At 40.2% G+C, this 23,308-nt stretch overlaps 1 protein-coding gene across 1 annotated transcript in view; it reads left to right on the top strand.

Annotated features, from left to right (window-relative positions):
- The window catches only part of CFAP92 (cilia and flagella associated protein 92 (putative)), a 1,173,156-nt gene that overhangs the window by 754,196 nt on the left and 395,652 nt on the right, over positions 1 to 23,308 (top strand). Inside the window, exon 12 of the mRNA XM_044078084.1 lies at positions 15,412 to 15,709. Coding sequence (XP_043934019.1) covers positions 15,412 to 15,709 — 298 coding nt within the window. The remainder of the gene's footprint in view (positions 1 to 15,411; positions 15,710 to 23,308) is intronic.

Raw genomic sequence — 23,308 nt, 5'->3', positions numbered from 1 at the left:
ACAGTCTAGGACCTTAGTATATTAAACATCCCAATAACAACAATTTCTCACTGCTCCAAGCATTTATCAACTGCATCCTGAATTCTGACCATCTCTCCTGGTTTTAGCACAAGTGAATTCTTAGGTCATGTATCATACTCATATTTGTGTTTCTGCTGAATAGTTTACCATGACGGTTGGAAGCTGTAGATTTTCATTCTGAAATAGAACCAAAGTTATTGTCAACTTTTTCTCATTCTCTTCCCCATCAACAGTCATGAAGATGCTTGGCTGTGTGGTGCAGAGGAATGAGTCTTAACTGTGGCCCAGGTGATTGGGGTTTGATTAGCAGCCTGTCAGTATCATATTTTTAATTATTGTAATTCTAAGTTATAAGTATATAGAGCAAAAACTTTCCTTTTTTTATGAAATCAAAAAGTTAGCCTCTTAATTTCCAAAATCATTTAACAACTTTTCATTTCTGCCTTGTGATCATGAATTACTGCATACTTCACTCTGTTCCTGAGGCTTTAATTTGCAAACTGCATGAACATATGAATCACTGCTCTTGCAATCATACACATCATTGGCGATAAAACTGTTGTAATTATTTTGTCTTCAGATGTTCAAAGCAGTTTCTCTGCAACTGTGTGAATCATTGTCTCTGACTGCAATACACCCCATAGTACTTTTCTCCTACCTCTAATCAGTGTGAATTTGAATTATACCCATCAAGTCACATGAAGATTTTTCTAATCTGTTATACTGTAATCTTTGATCTAGCACATATCACACAGCATAATCTGATCCAGTAACTTCAGTTTGTCCACATAATAAATCAGAAATAATCCATAAAACACATTGGATTTTTCAGGCCTAGCACATTGAATGAACTCCCTGGAATCATTTTACACTTGACTCCAGTGTATAGTTTAAATGTGATAAATGTACCATTTACCCCCAATTTTTCAGTCCAGTGATTTTCACATTGGCACACTTGCTGAGTTTTTTTAGTTCAGTGAAGAAATGTACACACAATCTCAAAACACAGATCAACATCATTCAAAAGAATATTATCGTTTGGCTTGCATTGATCAGCTTTGGTACTGAACACATTGTCACTGGTGCAGTCATTATGTTTATTAACTTCACCAGGGAATGGATATGGTATAATAATTAGGGAATGGGGGTGATATAATGGTTAAAGTGTTTACCTCACAGACACATGGTACAGGGTTTGAATTTCACCTTAGGAAGCATGGCTAGCCTTATAAAGACCTGCTGAGGTTGTTACATTTCATAATCTATGAATGCACAGTGTCTCAACTTGCAGGATAGAAACGTAATGCCTGCTATTTAAACTGGCTGTGTGGCTTGGTGGGTTGATGCACTGTTCTTCAGGTGCAATGGTACTTGGTTAGAAATAGGGTGCAGGTGTACTTTAGACTTAAGCTGTGGTGTGTGCGATAAGTAATGTGATCTGTAGTGTGTAAGACTAGATAAGGAAAGGTTCTAATCTCACTACAGCCCACTTGCTGTGTTTGGGTGTGTATGTTTAACTTCCTCAAAAAAAAAGTTGGGAGGTTGACATAATGGTTAAGGGGTTTACCCTACAGACATGAGGTGCAGAGTTGGATTCTCACATGGGATAATTGGCTAGGCTTAAAATGGCCCACAAGGGCAGTTAGCCTAGTACTAATCCATGAACCTATGAACTTGCAAAACAGAGTTTTTACCTTTATTTTTCGATTAGCATATCAGCAAAAAATGATTGGCTCAACCACATTTCCAATACTGTTAAGAGATGGTTATGACATTTTGCTGTGCTGATAATACCAAATGGTGATTGTTGACTCAAACTATGTTAATTTCTAATTGAGTCATCAGTGTCATGCTACTGAAACTTTCCCTGCAGAGTAGACATACTGCTAAAAGTATGTCTGCATTATGCCTTATCTTCATACCGCAACACTGTTTATGCTAACAAACTTCAGCTTTATTTTAATCTTTAATCTTACACACATCTACATTTTCTGTAATCTCTCATTTGAATGCTGGTTAATCATGCTATACTTCTCATGGTAAATCAAATTCTAACAAAATGTATTTCTATTTACATCGTCTTATTTGGTACCACATGCAATGAATAATGCAAACTGGCAGAGTCTCAGCTCTGTGCATTTACTCAATAATAAATGTATCAGTGGATTCCTATGAATCCTGAATTCTACTGAAAAACAAACTGTGAATATCACAAATTCTTGGTAGATTGTTTTTAGGCTCACAGTAGTACTGTAATTTATCTACAGGAGTTTCTAAGTCAGACTACCATGCTTTAATAAGGTTAAATACCATAACTGCATCATCACCTGCTAGTTGTAAAAAAGTTGCAATGCTGATTCTTTACTCTTTTCAAACAACCCCAAAGCAGTGCTGTAAAACCTAAGTTTTTACATCTATAGCATGAGTTTTTGCCAAGTTACCTTGAAGAAATGAAACCCATGACAATGTAAACAGCAGTTGATATCCACTTATGCATGATTTGTGCCATCCCAAATAGAACCAAGATGCTCTCCTCCGAAAAAAGGAAGCCAATCTGGTGGTCCCCTGCCATAAACAAACTTTACAACAAAAGGAAGAAACTGTTGCAGAAAAGAGGAAAATCCCAGGATGCAAAAACCTCCCTTACCAGCCTCAGTAAGAAGCTGAGATCCATCATACAATCCTCCAAAGCTAGTTATGAAAGTAAAATTGCAAATGATTCCAAAGACAACCACAAAGCATTCTATAACTATGTCAAGAATCTAAATGGCAATGCTCAGATCTGCTCTGAGCTACAACAGAATGGCATTAAATATACTGATCCCAAGGATATTGCCAATATCCTGGCAGATTGATTCAGTGCCAACTTCACCCCCCTCTCACCCCCTAAATGGCCCATCTCAATAAAGGAAGATTGTCAAATTCCGGTAATAACGGCCAGATAGGTAAAAAAATGCACTCTCCAAAGCTAAGAATACAGCATCCATGGGACCAGATGACATCTCGGGCTGTGTACTACATGAACTACAAAATGAACTGACACCTCACCTAAGTGTCATGTTTAATCATTCCCTCACCTCAGGCTTCATGCCCACTGAGTGGCGCACAGCAACAGTTATCCCACTCCACAAGGGGGGATCCACCTTGGATCCCGGGAACTACCACCCCATCAGTCTGACAAGCCTGATCTGCGAGGCCATGGAATGTATTATCATGGAACTTATAAACAAAGACATTGGCAACCTTCAAACACTGTACCCCACCCAGTTTGGGTTCATGAAGAGCCAATCTTGTCTCCTGAACCTGATTGACTTCTTCAAATCAGTCTCCAGAGCCGTGGACGAGGGTAAGGCAGTCCACACAGCCTATCTGGACCTTGCCAAGGCCTTTGACACCATCTCCCACTCTGGAATCATAGATAAACTTACTAAGCTGGGCATTAATCCCTAAATCACTCAATGGGTTGCCAACTGGCTTACTGACAGAACCCACACTGTAAAAGTAGCTGACTCCAAATCCAGCTCCAGACAAGTGACAAGTGGTGTACCTCAGGGTTCAGTCCTGGGACCTCTCTTGTTTGGCATCTACTTCTCTGAAGTGCAGGCCAACACTAAGGGATTCTGGCTAACAAAGTTTGCAGATGACTGCAAACTGGGAGCCATTATTGAATCCCCAAATTATGTGGATACTCTACAAAAGGGCCTTACAGAAACATATGCTTGGTGCCAGAGCCATGGGCTCAAGCTCAATGCCAAGAAATGTATACTTATCCCCTTTAGGAAAAAACATGTACCCGTGAATTACCACATAAATGGCAGTACACTAAGCACTGAAAGTGTGATAAGGGACTTAGGGACACAGGTGGACAGTGGTCTCACCTTCAATAACCACATCGCCACAACAGTCAGGAAATCCTTCTATGTGGCACACCTCATCACTAAGGGCTTTTCATCCCAAAAAAAGGAGGTCATTGTCCCACTGTACTCATCCCTCATTAAACCCATTATAGAATACAACACCCCATTTGGTATGTACCTCTCAAGACATCTGCAACAACTGGAAAGGCCGCAGAAATACCTCACTAAAAGAATCACAGGCCTAAAGCAGATGCCCTATGCTGACCACCTTAAAAAACCTAGCTATACTCTGTCGCATATCGTCTACTCCAAGGCGATCTCTGCTTAACATACAAGGCCATGTCATACCCAGAGCTGTTGGACATGCTACACTTAAAGAAATCCCAATCCCTCAGAGCCACATGCTCCAGGGATCTAAACCTTGTCATCACAATAAACAAAACATGCTGGAGGGATAGGTTCCTGACCCAGAAACTCTGCAGACCCCGGAATAGATTGCCCATACATGTCAAGCAGAGCGCCTCTTTGGCCTCTTCAAAAGGAACCTTGATGATTGGATGGGAGAAAGGAAATTCACCCCGGGGATCACGTCAGTCGCCCTGCTAGACAGAGGTCCAGGGAAGTAAATAGTGTGGGAAGAAATAGCCAAGGAATTATTATGGCTAGGCTTGTATAGGCCCTAGGGCCGATAGCCTAGTACTAACCTATGAACCTATAAACCTATGAACAAGCAGACAATGGGCATTGATTTTGAGGAATTCTTTTAGTTTAACAAATTACAAAGTAGAGTGACTCCTTTGTATGAAGTATGTTTTTTTCTCTCTGGATTGAAGATGATGTGTTGTATTGTGTGCTTTTCCCAGTAAGATCATTGCCTAAGACAGATTTCCCAAATCATGTAGTCATTTTGTAGATTTATTTCAGTTCAGAATAGCATTTTTCTTTCAGCTATTTGATCTGTTGTTGGAGTTGCTGCATCTCATTTCTTACAAGTAAACTGTGAAGATGCTAAAGAATTTCTCAAAGGAATTATCTAGATATTTATTGTATTTGAGAGACTGTAATAAAGGGACTGCTACTTTAAGTGAATATTATGTTACCGGTAGTTTAGTGAACTGGACAGAATTGAAATGTAGCTGCAGTAAAGAACATGACTAAATTGTCCCAAAGACAGAACATTGAACACCTATGGAAAATATACTTTTGAGTTCTGTGAATGGACTTATCATAAAGTCCCCCAGTTTATTTGTTAATCTTTACAGCCAGGTGGTCTCTTTGTGCACCCTCCAGATATAGATTCTGTGATAGATCTAACTATATACATGAGAGATATTTTAAGGTGCAGAGGTTTCGTAGTTCCTGCTGGACATCTTGCATCTTAAACACCCTGATGAATATGAGCACACATCTTTGGCACCCACTGGTGACTCAGCTAGTAGGATTGATTCATTTTTAGTGTCTGGATCTTTAACTGCTGGTGGAGTGGATGCACAGATAATTAGAACTACTTCCACTGACCACAAAGCATTGACCTTTTGGATTACTTTGCAGGACACTGTGGAACATGAGAGGGCTTTTTGTATGGACCTCCATATATTAAAGAACTCTAAGCTGCTTGAGGCCATTCAGAATAGTGCAGACCATTATATGCTTGCCAACCAGAGTGCTGAATCACATCCACTGATACAGTGGAAATCTGTTAAGCTGGAATATAGACCAGTTTGTAAATGGTCTGAACCTATCATGATGACCAAGTCAGATTCTGGAATCAGGGATCTAGAGAGAGAAGTGACAACAATGTGTCAGCAGTGTAAGCACTATAAACTCAGAGATGGAAACATCCTTAAGACATCCAAGATGTTGCAGAAACAAAGGGGTATATTAAAGAGAAATAAAGATCAAATTTACTTCAAAATGACTGCCATGACATTTTAGCTGAGGGTAATAAACAAGGGAAGGTACTGACACATAAGGTTAAGATACATGGGCATAGATGGCTATAGTGGATATTAAGCATGCCAGTGAGCAAGTAAAAGTTACTGGGAAAGAGAGTATTAATACAGAGATGTCATTTCTGTGAATGAGTTTACTTAAAAGGTCCCTTAACTGGTGATGGGAGAGCAATCAGTGTGACTTTCAAGACATACGTTCCTACGTTGTCACTGGAACAGAGGGAGAGACTTGTCTCTCCAGTCTCATGTAGGGAAATCTGCAAGGAAATAGGTGAGCTGTCTACTGCTAAAGCTGCTTGCCCAAATAGATTAACAGTTGAATTGTATAAATGTCTCTTCCATCAAACCTCCCCTGGATTGTCTGGAGCTTTTAGATCTTTTCAAATTCAAAGGGGATTAATTCTTCCTCCCATATATCCACTATAGCAGTTATCTCCAAACCCAGGAAGAAGGCCTGTCTCTCATTAACATTGATATAAAGAGCTATGATAAAGTTTTAGCTGACCAGATTAAACCTCTGCTGTCATCTTTGACCTTCCCCACCCAGGCAGAGTTTGTGCCAGGCAGGATTAGTGTGGATCATTTAAGAACAGTGATGCTTTACATGTCTAGTCTGTAGAGTGTAGCTGAGCCTGCATTGGGTGTCTTAGTCCATTTTGAGAAACCCTTTAATTCTGTAAAATTATTCTAAATATGGAGGGGTTTGAGATAAGAGGGCCTTCCCTTCCTAGATTATCTTGTCAGTTCTGGCAATCTATGGTGCCCCCCAAGCCAGAGTTTTAACTATTAGCTTACTGTCCATCCCTTCAGTAGGCATAAGGGCACTTGTAATGCATGTCAATTTTCTCCATCTTTGTTCTTGCTAGACCCAAAACACCATAATGTGCTTCTTCAGCACACTAGATCTCTGAAGGGATGGCCTGTGTTTGGGGTAGAAGTAAGGATTTACTGTACGCAGATGATTGTTTCATTCTCATACAGAACCCAAGGAAGAATCACCCTGAGGTGGTTTCACTATCTCAGGATTACATCTCACAAGACTAAGACAGAGCTATTTGTGGCTAACTCACAGGCTAAGAGATTGATAGCTGAGGGCCAGGATGTCCCTATTACATTGTCATGGTCTCATCAAAAATATTTAGACCTATACTTCAATATTGAATCTGATGACTAAGGAAGACATAAATTTAAGACCAGTTTGGGATAAGATTTTTGTTGGAGTACATGCTGGGAGGAGGAGATGGGGCCTTTTGTTTACTGAGAAGGAAGAGTTGTTGTGGTCAGAAAATTTACTGTGCCCTTGTTATTTATTTTTTTCCATCGTATTCCCACTCCTCCCACTCACTATTTGTGTGTGAGGGGTAGATGCAGTGAGGTTCCTAAGCATGTTATAGCTATATCCACTGGTTCAGCAGGGTTAGGGATCCCTATTTGAGGCAAGTATGCCAGAACCTGTGTTCTGAGTCAATTATTAGCTTGCCCACTGAACCTGCATCCTGTATCAGCAAAGTTGGAGAGAAAGATCATGAATGTAAAAACTACTTAGTCGATGTGTTTATATTTTAGGTCTCTCCTCAAACATTTGAAACCCTGGCATACAATACTCTGTTTGTAATTGACCTTACAGGTATTGTTTAGAATTATTCCACTGGAAAGTATTTGGTGTTCAGTACTACCTATGCTGGAGAACCCGTATTTCTATGAGGATAGCCAAGGTCTTCAGGATGTAAGGTGGGATGAACGTGGGGTAAATTGGCTGTCAGATTTGGCAATAAGAGTACCAGGGGCAGAGAGTCTTGGCTGACTGTTATTCCTTACAAAACTGTTGGGGGCTTTTGGACCAATCTGCATTGTCAGTATATTAGTGGGCATTCCCTTTTCTCTTCTTGGTTCTAGGAGCTGCATTTTCCTGCAGATATGACCATTTCAGGACTGGTGGGAATAGGTGACAGGGTCAAGCCTTTCAGGGCTTACTGGATATATCAGGTATGAGAAGAATGCCACTGTTATACATTTGCAAAGTCTCCCTGTTGGTAGGTACTGACTCTGAGGCAGACATTTGATCTGAGGAATCTATTGGAAGAATTTAGAGGGTCTCCTTATATTTTAGAGAAAGATATCTTGTTTATACATGATGGGTATTGGTTCCTTGAGCTTAATGTTAGGAAGGGGTCTCTGACTAGTACAACATGCTCTGATTGTAGGACTGTTGATCTATCTGCATTGCATAAGTTTTGGAACTATAGTTCAGTGCAAGATTTGTGGATGAAGCCAGCTGAGATATTGTCTAAATGCCTGCATATGCCTATTCCTTGTTCTAAGGCAAACATTTTGCTAGGTTCAATAAAGGTATCCATTTTTTATGAGGTTGCATAAAGATTGAGGGTTGGGCAACTTGCAGTTGTACTAGGACATATGTTGCCACGTACCCAAGAATTTAAATTTCTCTGGTATGTGTGGACAGCTAATTAATAAAGGAAGATATTGGTGCTTCAAGATATCTTTAGTTTATGGGCCAGAGGTGCTCAACTTACAGGATTAGGCCCACTTAGATCTATTGGGCAATGTTGGGCTAATTGTATTACATTTATTCAGTGTCTTAATCTGTGTAGTATCTCATAAGTATGAGTTTGCTCATCCCTTGAGATGTTCTGAAGAAAAGGCAGTAGCATGCATCAGCAGGGTATGATACTAGTGTTTTATAAATCATTTTGCTCATAGCTATATGTTTAGCTATTGGGACTTCAACATTACCTTATAGTTATTGTATACTGTGTTCTGCTAAACAGACCTTCTTGCATACATATACTTACAAATATTTCAGGCATGGGCATTAATGCCCCTCTAGTTTGCCAGTATACCAAAACACTTGTTCCCATAAGTGTCTATGCTATTCTTAAAAATATCTAAACTAGTACTTGCTTTAATGCAATTTGGTAGTCTGTTCCATGCATCAGCTACTCTGTCAGAGAACCAGTTAGTACACTTCTCATTCCTATTACGATTTTGAGTTCATGCTTCTGTAAATAGATAAAATGTTTTAGTTTATGCATTGTTCATTTTTTTATTGAATGATTCTTACAATAAAGTTATTGCTGCAAAAAAAAAAAAAAACACACAGAAACTGCAGAACTGCTGAAGAATCATTGCTGCTTTGACCTATATAATTCTACTGCGGCATCATGTTCATTGTGGAATGATACAAGTGTAGTTTGTAGACACCAACAACATGCAGTTAACCACAAAGTTACATAGAAGTTGTTGAATAAACACCAGTGCCATTTAGTGAGATGTCACTGACTGCCTGAGTATGACAGAGTCATTGACATTCCACATGCAGAAACCTTAATGGAATATTGAAGATACACTGTACTATATATTACACAGTCTGCATAATGGCTGTGTTCTTTCTGATTTCTTTTTAATGAAGTACAAAGGCTTTTGTTATGTTTTACATACATATGAAGATTTGCCATTGCCATATCTGTGCAGTTTAATTGAATTTTATGCAGTGGAAATTAAAAAAAAAAATATGCAGATTTCCCGTGAAAATTAACAACCAGGATAGCTGCTCCAGTGGTGTAGATAGAGGGATAAATTCCTAACTATGTCCTAGACGACCTAGGTTTGATTAGCAGCTCTGGTAACTGATGTAGAAGCAGGGGAGGAATGGGCATGACTGCCCTGGGTGGGAGGGTACTCACTGACACACTCCCTAGGGGGAGGTGTGGTCCAGAGAGGGAAGTTATCCATGGAAGTAATCAACAAGCAGGAAAGGGAAGTAGGTAGGGCATTAAAAAAAAAGGGAAGCACAGATTTGATTAGCCTCTAGGACACCCTTAGGATTGAAGACCATTCCCCACAATACCAAAGTAAGTCGGGGGGGGGGGGTAGGTGGATGGCTAGTAGATCTGGCATGGATATGGAACATTGAGGTCTGGGCAGGTACAGATGAGGTCCAAGGGGTCAAAAAAGTGAAAGCCAGATGTAAACTCAGTAGCTAAGGCAATGTAGATCTCACTAAAACAAAACTAAACCATAAACAATACAATGAATCTATATTTTAAATTAATTCAAATAAACAAGAAGTCTTGCTCCCTAAAAAAATATGTTATTCTGAAATGAAATGCATCTTGCTCTGGTTTGAACCTAGTTAAATGAGTACATTATTGTAATGCTTCATGAGATATATGTGATGTTCATCACATTGACCACTGCTGAAATAGCTTTAGCTATATGGGTTGTATTCTGCCAAGGATATAACAGCTGGCCAGCTTCCAAAGCTTCAGGACACATTCCATGCACTCAAACAGGCATTCAGCCCAAGATGAGCTAACAAAAAAGACAGGCATGGGCACTAAGCCTTCCAGAGCTTCCCTGATTTTTACTGTGTTTTTGTGTGAAAACATAACTTTTAAGAACTTTAATTTTTTATTGAATGTTGATGGTTGTTTTTCCTGGAAAAGCAGCCCCAGTTTCAGCTTGAGCATGGCACAAAATACTAGTTCCATGGTAGTCCTTCTCCCAGCCATAAAAAGAAAAAATTAAGCCTTTGCCACCACAGCAGACAAGCAATTTGCCTCAGCTGCAGGTGGGTGACTGCTGTGGCCATACCTTTTTCCTCACTCCATTCATCTTTTACCCCAGATCCCTCTGGTGTAGCACCTACAGCCACTATGAACTAGGGATTAACTGCATCCTCTGCAGCTGTTGGGTTACTCTAAGTGGGCAAGGGAGAGCCACTCTTGTTGATCCTGGGAGAGAGAACAAGGAAGATTTCCCTGTTTAGTCAGAATGTTGTGCCCATCCCTGCTGCCATTAATAACACTGTTGGCCACATTTCTTTTGTCAAAAAGAATCAGAAAACTAAATATGTATGTACTCCTCCTCAAGTTTCCACAGACAGGAGTAGATTAATGGGTCTTATTCAGGATTTAATTTAGCCTTATAAGGTCATTTCTGATAAAAGAAAGAGGGATGCCTCTTTTCCTGAAGAGATTCTGAATCTAGACAGGATGAAGGGACAGATACAGGCTTCTCTACTCAGTTTTCTGATTCAGACTCAGCGGAGAGCTAAGTTTCTTATTCTCACTATTTCCAGAATGTGCCAGTGTTTTCAGTGAGAGAACACAAAGGTTTTTCAGTCCTTCAGAAAATACTATGAACTGTTACAGAAGGAATTTCCAGAACCTTCACATATTCCCCCAGTTCAGTTATCTACAGAAGATCTGATTTTCCTGATAGTCAACTTGCTGCCCCTAAAAAGGCAAACAGAATGTATAAAGTTTCTCAGTCTTTAAAGTTTTTATACACTCTTCTCAAACCTGACCCAGCAACTATAGCTTTAGTTCATCATTCTGCTGCTAAACATTTGGTTAATTCCACTTCTACTCTTTCTGACAAGGATGGCAAGATTATTAAATATGGAGAAAAGGTGTATGTGTCTGCAACTTTAAAATTCAGAATTTTCAATTGTCAGGCTCATATGTTAAAGTTTTTGTTCTGTTTCTGAAAGTATGAGGAATAGTTTATCCGCATTTTCTTCTTATGAGGAAAATTTTGTTTTAAATACTTTAGCTTCTTCCATTGTACAAGTCACAACTCATTGTTTACAGCATGTGCATGATTCAGTTGATACTTCTTCCAGGGCTATGACAACTGGTACTTTTTATTCTTTAGCAGCCGGTACTGTTTTGAGGAAGTTACTTTGCTGCAGTCCGAGAACTTGCTAGATGATGTGAAACTGGGATTTTTAATTATCCTTTGGATAGAGATTTAGGTTTTTGGTTCCTCTGCTAAAGGGGATATCAAAAAGTGTGATGAAAGGGGTTGGTTGATACAAGGGAATTTCAAAAAAAATGTTCAGCCATATTTTTCCACATTTTCTAAAGATTTCTCTAACCCTTCATTCAGTTTTGCAAAAAAATAGTCTCAACAAAATGTGGGTAAACAGATATTCAGGAACACTCCCAAAATCAAGGGCAGTTAAACAAGTGAGAGTGACTATTTAAGGTACCTTGTCCGCTTGTGCCATCCTCCTCTCCCACCCTGTCAGTACCTCTCCCCTTCCAGAAAATCTGAATCTCTGTTTTTCTCTTTGGCGACAGATAGTTTCAGACAAATGGATTCTGAAGTTAATTCATCAAGGTTACATATAGCAGTGTGAGGAAATCCCTCCTTTCCAGGGAGTAATTCTTCAACCACCATATCACACTCCTTTATTTCCCTTGTCCTTTAATACATGCTATCTCAGGAATAATGGAACCAATTACTCCTTCCCAGGCTGGGAAAGGCTTTTATTCAAGGTTGTTTTAGCATCAAGGAAAGAAAATGCTTGGAAATGGGTTCTGGATCTTTCTGTCCTTAAACCTGTTTGTAATAGTGCCCGTATTCAAAATGCTGTCACTTCACAGCCTGCTCCCTCTTCTTCCTCATTTAAATTTCCTGGTAACACTGGATTTAAAAGATGCTTATCATCACAAGCCTATTCATTCAGACTTCAGGTGTTTCTTAAAGTTTTGTGTCTGGATCACATTATCAGTTCTCTGCATTACCCTTTAGACTATCCACTGCACCAAGAGTGCTCACAAAGTGTCTACATCTAGTTATAGCTCTTTGCAGGCTACAGGGTATGCACATTTTTCCATATTTAGACTACTTGCTTATCTTTACAGAGTCTTTTTCAAAGTGTCATGAATCTCTTTGTTGGGTGAGAGATCTCTTACACAATCTGGAATTGCAAGAGAATATTAAAAAGTGTCATTGACTCCTTCAAACAGGATTTTGTTACTTGGTTGTCAGTTAGACACCTCAGTTCAAAGAGCTTTTCTTCCTCAGGAAAAAATAGATCTATATCTACATCTATTTCTAATGTTTTCCTTTTAAATTTTGGTCACTGAGATGGAATACATCAGGATTTTGGGTACCGCGGTATCTATGATTCTCATGATACCCCTGGCAAGACTCCACATGAGAAAGATAAAATTGTATCTGAGGTATCTTTGGTCCCACCACCAACATCCTTTGTCTTTTCAAATCACAGTGCTGGGGTTTGTCAGAAGAGAAATCACTTGATGGAGAATGAAAATATACCACAATCTGTGTCACCCCTTCTCCCTCCCTGTTCCAAAGCAGTCAGTCACCACAGATGCATTGGACTTTGCTTGGGGAGTAGTTTCAGGAGGGATAAAAGTACAAGGTGTTTGGGACACCATGGACAGACACAATCACATAAATATAAAATATATACTTGACCTGTTTAAAGCACTTTACTCTCTGAATCATGCTTGGTCCCCTGAACCTCTTCAACTTGTTACAAACAATACTACAATAATGTGGTATATCAGCAAGCAAGGGGGAACAAGACTAGCCATGTTATCTTAGGATATAGCTTCACAGGACAGTTTCACTCCACAGACATCCTGTATTTCATTAGAGCAAAACTGTGTGGCAAACAAACTGAGCAGGATAATGACAAAGCTTCAAGAGTGGAACATAGATCGGGGAGTGGTCTTCCAAAATTTGATGCATCTGTGGGGAATTCCTTAAGCAGACCTGTTTCTCTCCTCCCTGAACAATCAGCTGGCAGGGTTCTTATCCAAGACTCCATGCAAGAAAGCCTGGAAGACAAGATGCCTTTTCCTTTCCTTGGACAGGAATATTCCTGTATGCTTTTCCACCCTTTCCACTCACATCCAGGGTACTTCTGAAGATTCAGAAGGAATTCCTCAAAGATCATTGTGTTGACTCCCTTCTGGCCCAGACAACAGTGGCTCTCTTCTTTTGGAAATGGCCAGGGGCAATTACCACTATTCTCCTCAAAGAATGGATCTTCTCACACAAGCCCAGGGGTGTTTAATATATCTCAGTCTCAATCAACTTCAGCTGACTGCCTGGATGATAGGGTCTTAATTCCATCTAGGCACATTTACTGAGGATGTGCAACAGGTACTAATGAAGGCAAGTCTGTTACTAGAAAATCATACATTAGCAAATGGAAAAGGTTTCCTTGTTGGTACCAACAACATAACCAGCACCAATTCAAGGCTATTGGTTCACTGGTTTTACAATATCTGTGTGAGTTACTATACTATGGCCTTCCTTATTCCTCCATCAAGGTTCATTTATCAGCCATTTCAGCGTGTTTGTCCATTGATCCTCCACTTTAAATACAGTCTCACATCAAAATGTTTTTGAAAGGGGGATTGTATAAGATGCCTCAAAGAAAACCAGTGGCTCCTCTTTGGGATCTTAATTTTGTGTTAGCTCCATTTGAACCAGCTAGTCTGGCTGACTTGAGGTTCTTAACATGAAAAACAGTTTTTACTGATTATTCTGACCTCAGCAAGAAAAGCATCTGAGTTTCAAGCTCTTATGGTACATCAGCCCTAACTCATTTTCTGCGGGGACAGGATTTCTTTGAGAACAAACCCTTCTTTTATGTTTAAAGTGGTATCTGAGTTTACTGTAAGCCAAGCCATCCATCTCCCCATTTTCTTTTCTGAACCTAAAAACAAGGGAGAAAGGATAATCCATGCCTTGTATGTCCACAGACATCTGAGGTACTATCTTGACAGAACTAAATCTTTCTGATCTTTAGATCAGTTGTTCATTTCTTGTGACGGTAACAAGAAGGTACAACCTGTATCAGAACAGACTATTTTCAAATGATTGTCTCAGGCAATTACGTTTTGTTATACTCACCACAACAAAACTATTCTACGCAGGGTCAAGGCCCACTCTACCAGGGCCTTGATTTCATCTATGGCATTTTAGATAGGGTTGTATTCTAGAATTATTCTTGAAGTAGCAACTTGGTCCTCTATACATATATTTATTAGGCATCACAAGCTCTACTCCTTCTCTAGGTCTATGTCAGGCTTTGCTAGGACCATTATCCAGGGGCTCATGACCCTTTCCCTTCCATTTCCCAAATCTAGTAAGCTAAGATTATTTACCCATATACCTAAGACTACTGCAGCAGTAATCAATATGATGAGCATAGTATGGTTGTGTAAGTAAACTTATCATAACAGTAAATGCTGAAATGATTACTGCTGCAGTAACTGCTCCCTCCCTCCACCTCCCTTGTTGTTTGTGTTTTTTTTTATGCCAGAGTGTGGACATTTACTTTTTGTTCTTCCTAGCACTGTCCTTTCAGGGCTCAGCCTCCTGCTGTCTGTTGGCATGAAATCTTTAAAGGGCTTGGCACCCAGACGTTTTTTTTTAGCCAGCTCAGCTCAAACTGACTGAGTGGATGTGTTGAAGGAGGCCTGATACTTTGGAAGCTGGCCAGCTGTTACATCCTTGCAAGATAGACCCAATATAGCTAAGGCTATTGCAGCAGTGATCATTTGAATATCTACTGTTATGGTAAGTTTACTTACACAACAGTATTTTCTTTTCTAAGTATGGTATTATTCATATTTTCATTAGAATATAATTATTAAATCTAAGTCAATTGAATTTTGCATTTTACATTCTCTGCTAAATTATAACCACAGCACTTTAGTACACAACTTTGTTTCAAAACCATTTTGTCAAAAAGTGAGTCTTAATCTTTAGTTTGTTCTGTACTGTAGATTAGATTACATTACTCATGCAAAGAAGTTAAAGGAAGTGGTGCAGGATGTTCTGTTTCCAACTGCAGAGATGGTAATGCTTCTGAGTCGAGAATTTGGGATTCCTTTGTCTAAAGAAAGCTTGCGTGCCCCGGCAGTTCAATTAGAAACACTAACTCCACAGCCTATGGAACATGCAGAAATGGTTCATTACAGAACTCCATTCATACACCCAACACTTGACAACTATAATGCCAAGTATGTTGAATGGAAGCAGGACACTGGGGACTTGTCACAACACTTGAAGGACTATATTCAGGTATGTTTCTGTTAAAATTATCGTTTAACTTGTTATGATATCTAAATATTTGCAGTTTAAAGATCTGTGTAACAAAGAGTGAGTGGACTGCTAAGGCAGAATAGGAATTTCTGTCATGTAATCAACAAATTGACCTTGTATATATGCAGTGCAATGGTGTTACCACACTTGATTTATACTGACTAAATGAAACACAGTTTGAATGAAAACAAGAGAATATTTTGAGATGATTTTCCATGCACACAAATGACTAAGGATGTCATATTATATGGACATTTTTTTTTCTTTTTTTTTCAAGGTAGACAAGAACACTTGTGTAAGTTTTACAAATTCTCCACTTAACACAAAAAAATCTGCCATGCTAATACAATATCATCTGAGGTGGCTACACTTGAGGGATGAGAGATTTTAACTCTCTCTTCAAATGTTGGGACTTGAAATGCCAAATCCCAAAACACAGAAAAAACGACTGAAATGAATGATAAGAGCAAATATTGAACATTGCTCTTCTCCATTAAACTTGTTTTATTCAAGGGTACAGTGCCCCATGATCCCTCCCTCATGAGGGAAGGCCCCTCACCAAAACTTATATAAACCAACTCCAAGATTATAATACCTTGGAGAAAAAGGACTAATATGAAAAATGGCAATCTCAGACTTAGTACATATACATCCAGATTTTCAGTAATCCAATCTCCACATTCCGGGACTTGGCATTGCAAGTCCTGACATTTCAAATGGTTACTGGGATTTCCCCTGTACTGGTTTTCTCCAAAGAACAATGTATGATCTGATACTGTCAATTTTCATTCTGTCCTCAACTGAAGGGTTAGGATCCAAGCCATTATATCTGACTCAGCCGTTGAAAAAGCTCCTGCAACATAGAACTCGCGAGCTTCTCCCTTACCCACAATGCACCAACCCCAATTACTTCAGATCTTGTTTGCCGCCTCCAGCAAAGGACGTGGTTGTTAGACTGTCGAGCTTAAAGTTAGATTAGTGCTTTTCGTGATACTAATTTTCTTGTTTCTTGTTTTCAAATTGTCTTTTTCTGTTGCCTAGTACAAGCGTACACTGTGAAATGCTATTTTAGGCATTTTATCTCCCTTTCCCTTTCTTATTTTCTACTCTCATCACTCATCGTAGCTCTTAGCTACCTTTGTAAGTAGTTTCCTCTTTGTTCTTCTTTCCCTTTATTATTAAAAAAAAAAAAAAACATAAGACCAGCTTTATAGTCCTTTCTGCATTTTTTGACACTTTAAAGTTGACAGGTTAAAGTTTTTTTGGAATGTGTTTGTTGTTGTTGTTGTTGTTGTTATTGTTATTATCTTAGTAGTTGTTAGTGGAAACCATTAGAGTTTTGATATTAAGATGTCTGAAAAAGAGAAAAGCCCAACAGGCTTTAAGAAATGTGCTAAATGTGGTCAGAAAATTCATTTTTCCTGACACTCACACACTTTGCTTGTTCTGTCTTGGACCCTTTCACCTCCAAGGAAATTGTTCCATTTGTCATGCGTTCAACCCAAGGGCCCTGGTTGAACAAACAACAAATTAATACTGAAGGGATTACTTCCATCGTCCTTTAGCAGGGCCTTATCTGGAGCTACAATAGAAAAATCAAGAAAACTATCTTCCACTTCTCCAAGCACCTCATCTGCCTCTTCTAAGGCTTTGGAGATGTCCTTGAAAAGGTCTTTTTTGGTGCCATCAATTCTCTCATATCTGAAAAAGAAAAGGCTTAAATCTCAGATCCAACTTCATCCTCGCATCTGAAAAGTCTTAAGAAACAATCCTTGGATTCTACTGCCTCTTCAGATCCAGCAAGCTCAAAATTTAAAGATACCTTGGATCAGACCTCCTCAGATCCGACACAAAGACCTGCTGATCTGGTAATTTTACCAAGAAAAAGACACTCCCCCTCAGTGGACCCAGTTCCCTCCAGGGTTCCTTCACCTTTATTAGAGAGGCCAAGCTCTCCTTCCAGGATGTCCACTCGCTCTACCAGAAGCCTTACAGAAGAGGATGTAGAGAGGTTAGTGAGAAAAATTCTCTTGGCTCAGAGCCAGTCAGTTATCCTTTCAGCTCCTACCCTATTGGGTCAGGAGAACTATGCATCCACTACTCAACTATTCCCAGTTCCTCCTTTGACTCCTTTCAAGGCCTCAGAGCCCTTGGATCTGAGTCATCCGGGCTCGTTGGCTTCAGATCTAAGCATCCTTTTATCCTCAGATCCAAGGCTTGCTCTGAGCTCTTCTGTTCAGTTGGATCTGGAGGGCTCTCAGAGCCAATTCTACCATGTCAGGTCCAAGGTGCTTCCTTCAATTTGGAGGGTTTTGGAGCCATCTCTATGCATCACAGCCTTGGCAATGGTCAGTTCAGCTCTGACTTCAGCCTTTGAAGGACTGTCCTTGGAGCAGGGTGGGACCATGGATCAGAGACTTGCCTTGGATTTTGGGTCCTATCCCTCACTGGGGTGGTCCACTTTGCAGTCATGGAGAAAGTCCTTTATGCACCCCTAACTTAGATAGTGCCTATCCCCTCAGATCCTGTGTCTACATCTGTACTGTCTCTGCATCTGGGGTCTCAACTATCCTCTCCACAGGGGCAGCCAGTACCAAAACCCCAGGCTTCCCATCAGGGAATCCCCACTTCTGATACCTCCCCAGAGTACCCCACTGATGAGATCCCTAAGAAGAAAGCATGCAAGAGGAAGCATTTTGATTCCCCTGAATTTGTCACCAAAGATACAGATTTTGATGAGGACAAAGGGACCCCACGGTAACCTCCTGATGATGTCTCATTTGGAGGCAATCTAGAAATCCTGAAACAGAGAGATAGCTGGAAGCCCAGCAATCCTTTGTCAGAGGAATCTGGACTCCTGAAGGCATTCGGTACCAGCCCATCTACCTCCTGGGTGACCCCGCCCACCGATGAGCTCATTAACTAGATCTCTTTGCAAGTATGAAAGGACACCACTAAGCCAATTTCCAAGAAGTCAGATAAAATCATGACAACTCCAGAGGATAAACAGTTTTGGTCCAAACGTTTGCTTGTTGATGCCAAGGTCATAGCATTGGCCACTAAGAAGGAACATGCAGAAGAAAATTCCTCTGTTCATCCCCCCAACAAGGAGTCCTGGGAGATGGACAGATTTGGGAAGCATGTCTATGCTTCAGTGACCTTCGCCTTAAGGTCACTGAACTATTTGGCACATTTCACAAGACTACAGAAGGACCTGATTAAGGAGCTGACAGACACCCTCACAAGATCCATTTCTGAAGAGGTGAAAGTATCTGTCAACTCTCAGTTGGCTACCCTGCAATCAATATCCAACTCCTCCATGAGACTCATTTCTAATGTAGCAGAAGGAACCTCAAGGGCAGCAGGTTCAGGTGTTACATTAGGAGACACTCCTGGATGTGCTTATGTGATTTTTTGCAGCCCTTTAAGTTTTTGTTTGTCAATGTTCCTTTTGAGTGCACACCTCTTTGTGGCCCCAAGGGTAAAGACACATTGTGTAGGTGTGAGAAGGATGGAAAGACCCTTTCTGCTGCAGACGTATGTTTTTCCACGTCTCAACGGTCCTTTTTAAGGAATCATCAAGGCAGTGGTAAAATGTGGTTCAAAAAATCCCAAGGATCTTTCCAGTACACACATGGAGGAGGTTCCCCCAGAGGCATATGAGGAAACTCAAATGGAAGATGCCGTCCTTGTGGAAAAGCTGGTCTGCAGAACCAAGGGTCCAGAGAATCGTTCTTTGGTAAACCGTTTCAGCACTTCTGAAAGGAGGCCCGATTGTTCCCCTCTGGAGGCAATTGGGGGTCATTTGCCCCTGCACCAGAGAGTCTGGCTAGAAATAACAACAGATACTTGGGTGCAGAGGATCATTTCCAGAGGTTATATAATAGCATTTTCCCTTTATCCTCCCAATTCAAGAAAGTTCCCTGATGTTCCACCCAGTCAGAGGGAACAAGCAGCAAGCAGCAATTCAAATTCAAAAGCTGCTAGAAAAAAAGAGTCATCCAAGAGGTCCCACCAGACCAGATAGAATCTGAAACTTTCTTAAGGTTCTTTTTTAGTGCCAAAGAAAACAGGGGACTGGAGACAAATTCTAGATCTCAGTATCTTAAACAAATCCATTCAAAAGACCATGTTCCAGATGGTCACGGTTCAGTCCATTCTTCTGGTTTTGGAAAAGGACAATTGGATGTGCTTGATAGATCTTTAGGATACGTACTATCATATAACAATTAATAGGTGATCTAGAAGGTTCTTATGCTTCCAGCTGAGAGACAGTCACTACCAGTGCATGGTTCTGCCTTTTGGTCTCACCACAGCCCCCAGGGTGTTTACCAAATGTATGGTGGTAGTAGCAGCTCACTTGAGACTGCAGAGATTCTGAGTGTTTCCATACTTAAACGACTGGCTCATCTCTGCCCCGACCAGGCATCAGTTCATTATGGCAAAAGAAAAAGTGATCCAGACATGTGCCCTACTAGGAATAACCATAAACTACAAAAAAATCTCATCTAGAACCAAGTCAAAGTCTCAAGTTCATTGGAGCACTGCTCGACACAAAATCAACTATAACCTCATTTCCCCTCCCCAGAGTTCAGACAATAAGATCACAAGTGAAAAAGATAGTTTGCAGTACCAGAATCTCAGCCTGCTTGGTCCTTCAGGCTTTAGAATCAATGGCGGCAGCAATAAAATTGCTACCCTTAGCCAGATTTCATGTGAGAATTCTTCAGTGGATGCTAGCCTCACAATGGTCAATACTTAAGCTTCCTTTATCTTTCAGAAGAAGTTCTACAACGCCATTTATTCAACCTCTCTCAGCCCAAGGCCATTGTGACCATGGATGCTTCCCAGCTGGGGTGGGGGTGGAGCATTACTTGGGAAAGATAGTCCAAGGCACATGGATCCCAGATGAGGCCAATTCATACATCAGTGTCCTAGAGTTGAGAGCAGTGAATTTAGTGTTGCGGGCCTTTCAGAATGCTCTCCCTTCAGGTTTGATTGTGATTCAAACAGACAACATGTCAGTGGTTTTATACATCAACAAACAAGGAGGAACCAGCTCTTACCCCCTGTATTGAGAAGTTCTCAGGGTTTGGCAATGGGTGATCTCTTCTAACCACTTTCTTATAGCAATGCCTATTCCAGGGAAGTCCAGTGTGTTAGCAGACAAACTGAGCAGGTACATCCTACTACCTCACGAGAGGTCCCTCAACGAGAACATAGGGGAATTGATTTTCTGACAGTGAGGCCAGCCTTGCTGCAATCTCTTTGCATCTCCCCTGAATAACAAGTGCCGCAGAAACTTTGCCCTAATCCCCCCACAGGGGGAATCACCGAAGGATGCTGTTCTCCATGATTGGCCTCCTGGTCTACTTTATGCTTATCCCCCAATTCCTCTGATCCCAAAGTTCTTACAGAGAGCTGCTTGGATGAAGTCCAAAGTCATCCTCATTGCACCATATTGGCCTCGACAGATTTGGTTCCCCTTCCTGTGGCCTCGTTTAATTTTACGGCCTTGGATTTTGGACCCAACTCCAGATCTGCTGTCTCACCAGACAAGCATGATATATCCAGACCTCCCCAATCTCAATCTGATAGCTTAGTTTCTCCATTTCCAGTAATAGTCAGACAACCTATTCTCTTGTCTCCTGTCTGTTTATCTTCCCTTAAACCATCTACAAGGAAACTGTATGCTAGTAAATGGAAAAAAATGAGCACTTCAGAATCATGTTGAACCCATTTCTGCCCCGATTTATAGCATTCTTGATTTCTTGACACTACATTTTAATCAAGGAGCCATTTCTTCAACAGTTAAAGTTCAGTTGGCAGCAATTTTTAATTTCTATATTGGATTTGATGGTTCCTCACTCACTTCTAATAAACTTTGCAAAACCTTTTTATGAGGCACACTTCTGTTAAGACCTCAGTTTAAAGATCCTTCTCCTACATGGGATCTAATTCTGGTACCGCAAGCCTTGCTCCATCCATCCTTTGAACCTGTACATGACTCTGATCTTAAATTTCTTTCTTGGAAAACTTTGTTTTTGGTAGCCAATACTTCTGCCAGATGAGTTTACGAAATTCAAGCCTTATCGGTGAAGCCCCCATATCTAATTTTTCAAAAAGATAGAGTTACATTACAAACTAATGCCTCTTTCTTTGCCCAAAATAATATCAGAATCTAATATTAACCAGTCTGTCAATTTACCAGTTTTCTTTCCAAATTATTCAAACAAGGGCGAATATTATTACATTTATTGGAGGTTCATAGGCAACTGCATTTCCATTTACATAGAACAAAGATCATCAAAACTACAGATCAGTTATTTGTTTCATTTGCTGATATGAAACCGGATAAACCAGTGTTCAAAGTCACTCTAGCCAGATGGCTTACTGGCTGCATTTCTTTTTTTTTTTTTACAACAAATTGGATATCCATTTACCAAAGCAAATACACGGTCATTCAACCAGATCTGTAGCAACTTCCTCAGTTTTTCATTCAAGAGTTTCCATGGAGATGTGCAGCAGCAACTTGGGCGTCCCCCATACCTTTATCACTCATTACAAGTTGGATTTGGTATCCAGAGTTAGAGCATCATTTGGCTCAATGGTGCTTAGGAATATCCTTCCTTGACTCCACCCTGGGATTTAGATAGCTGGAGTCCCATCAGTTGATGACAGAATGAAAATTGACAATGTCAGATAAAGAAGTTACGTGCTCACTATAACTTTCCATATGTGTTGTCCATTTTCATTTGTCCTCAACTCCTCACCCACCAACCTCCATCCTTATGTTTTTTCTGGAAGAGTAAATGAATATGAACACTTTTGTACACTCCAAGCATTATAAAGCTCGGAATATAGCCTTGTCTAGCCTTTTTCTATGTTTACATTTATGTTTATTTGTATAAAAATTATTTCTTTATGCTATAGCCAGTAAACAAGATCTGAGGTAATTGGGGTTGGTGCATTCTAGGTAAGGGAGAAGCTCAAGAGTTCTATGTTGCCCACTAGCTTTTGCAGTGGCCAAGTCAGATCCAATGGTTTGGATCCGAACCCATCAGTTGAGGAAGAATGAAAATGGACAACACAGATGGAAAGTTATGGTGAGTACATAACTTCTTTTTTTAACACGCACAGATGGTTGCAGGAATATCCACTAAATACTTTGTATACTGCCTCACATTACAAATGCTTAGCTAACTGCACAGCATTTTGTTCTGACAGTTATAACAAAATGGTTAGGTCCCACTTTTCCAGGGCAGTAGCCATTATGATACTATCATAGACATTTTTAAGGATATTTTAGTTGAGAACATCTGTGAAGCTGCCACTTGGTTATATGTATACACCTTCACAAAGCAGTGTACATCTGATTACAGGCTGGAGGCAAGAAGAGTTTCACCTCCTCCTCTGCATTGCTATCCTCCCTTACTTTGAGTAATTACGTAGCCTGTTTTGTACTTCACCCAAATGTATTTTTTTAACCAGTAACAAGCTATTAAGTACACATGTCTGAAATACTCATCATAACTAATTTCAACAGTATTATGCATTTTATGAGGGACAGCAGAGAAG

Source organism: Protopterus annectens, chromosome 7.part0 (assembly GCF_019279795.1).
Source record: "Protopterus annectens isolate FY-2018-M chromosome 7.part0, PAN1.0, whole genome shotgun sequence".
Taxonomy (NCBI): domain Eukaryota; kingdom Metazoa; phylum Chordata; order Ceratodontiformes; family Protopteridae; genus Protopterus; species Protopterus annectens.
The sequence above is the reverse complement of the archived record's forward strand: the minus strand, read 5'-3'. Positions and strand labels throughout refer to the sequence as shown.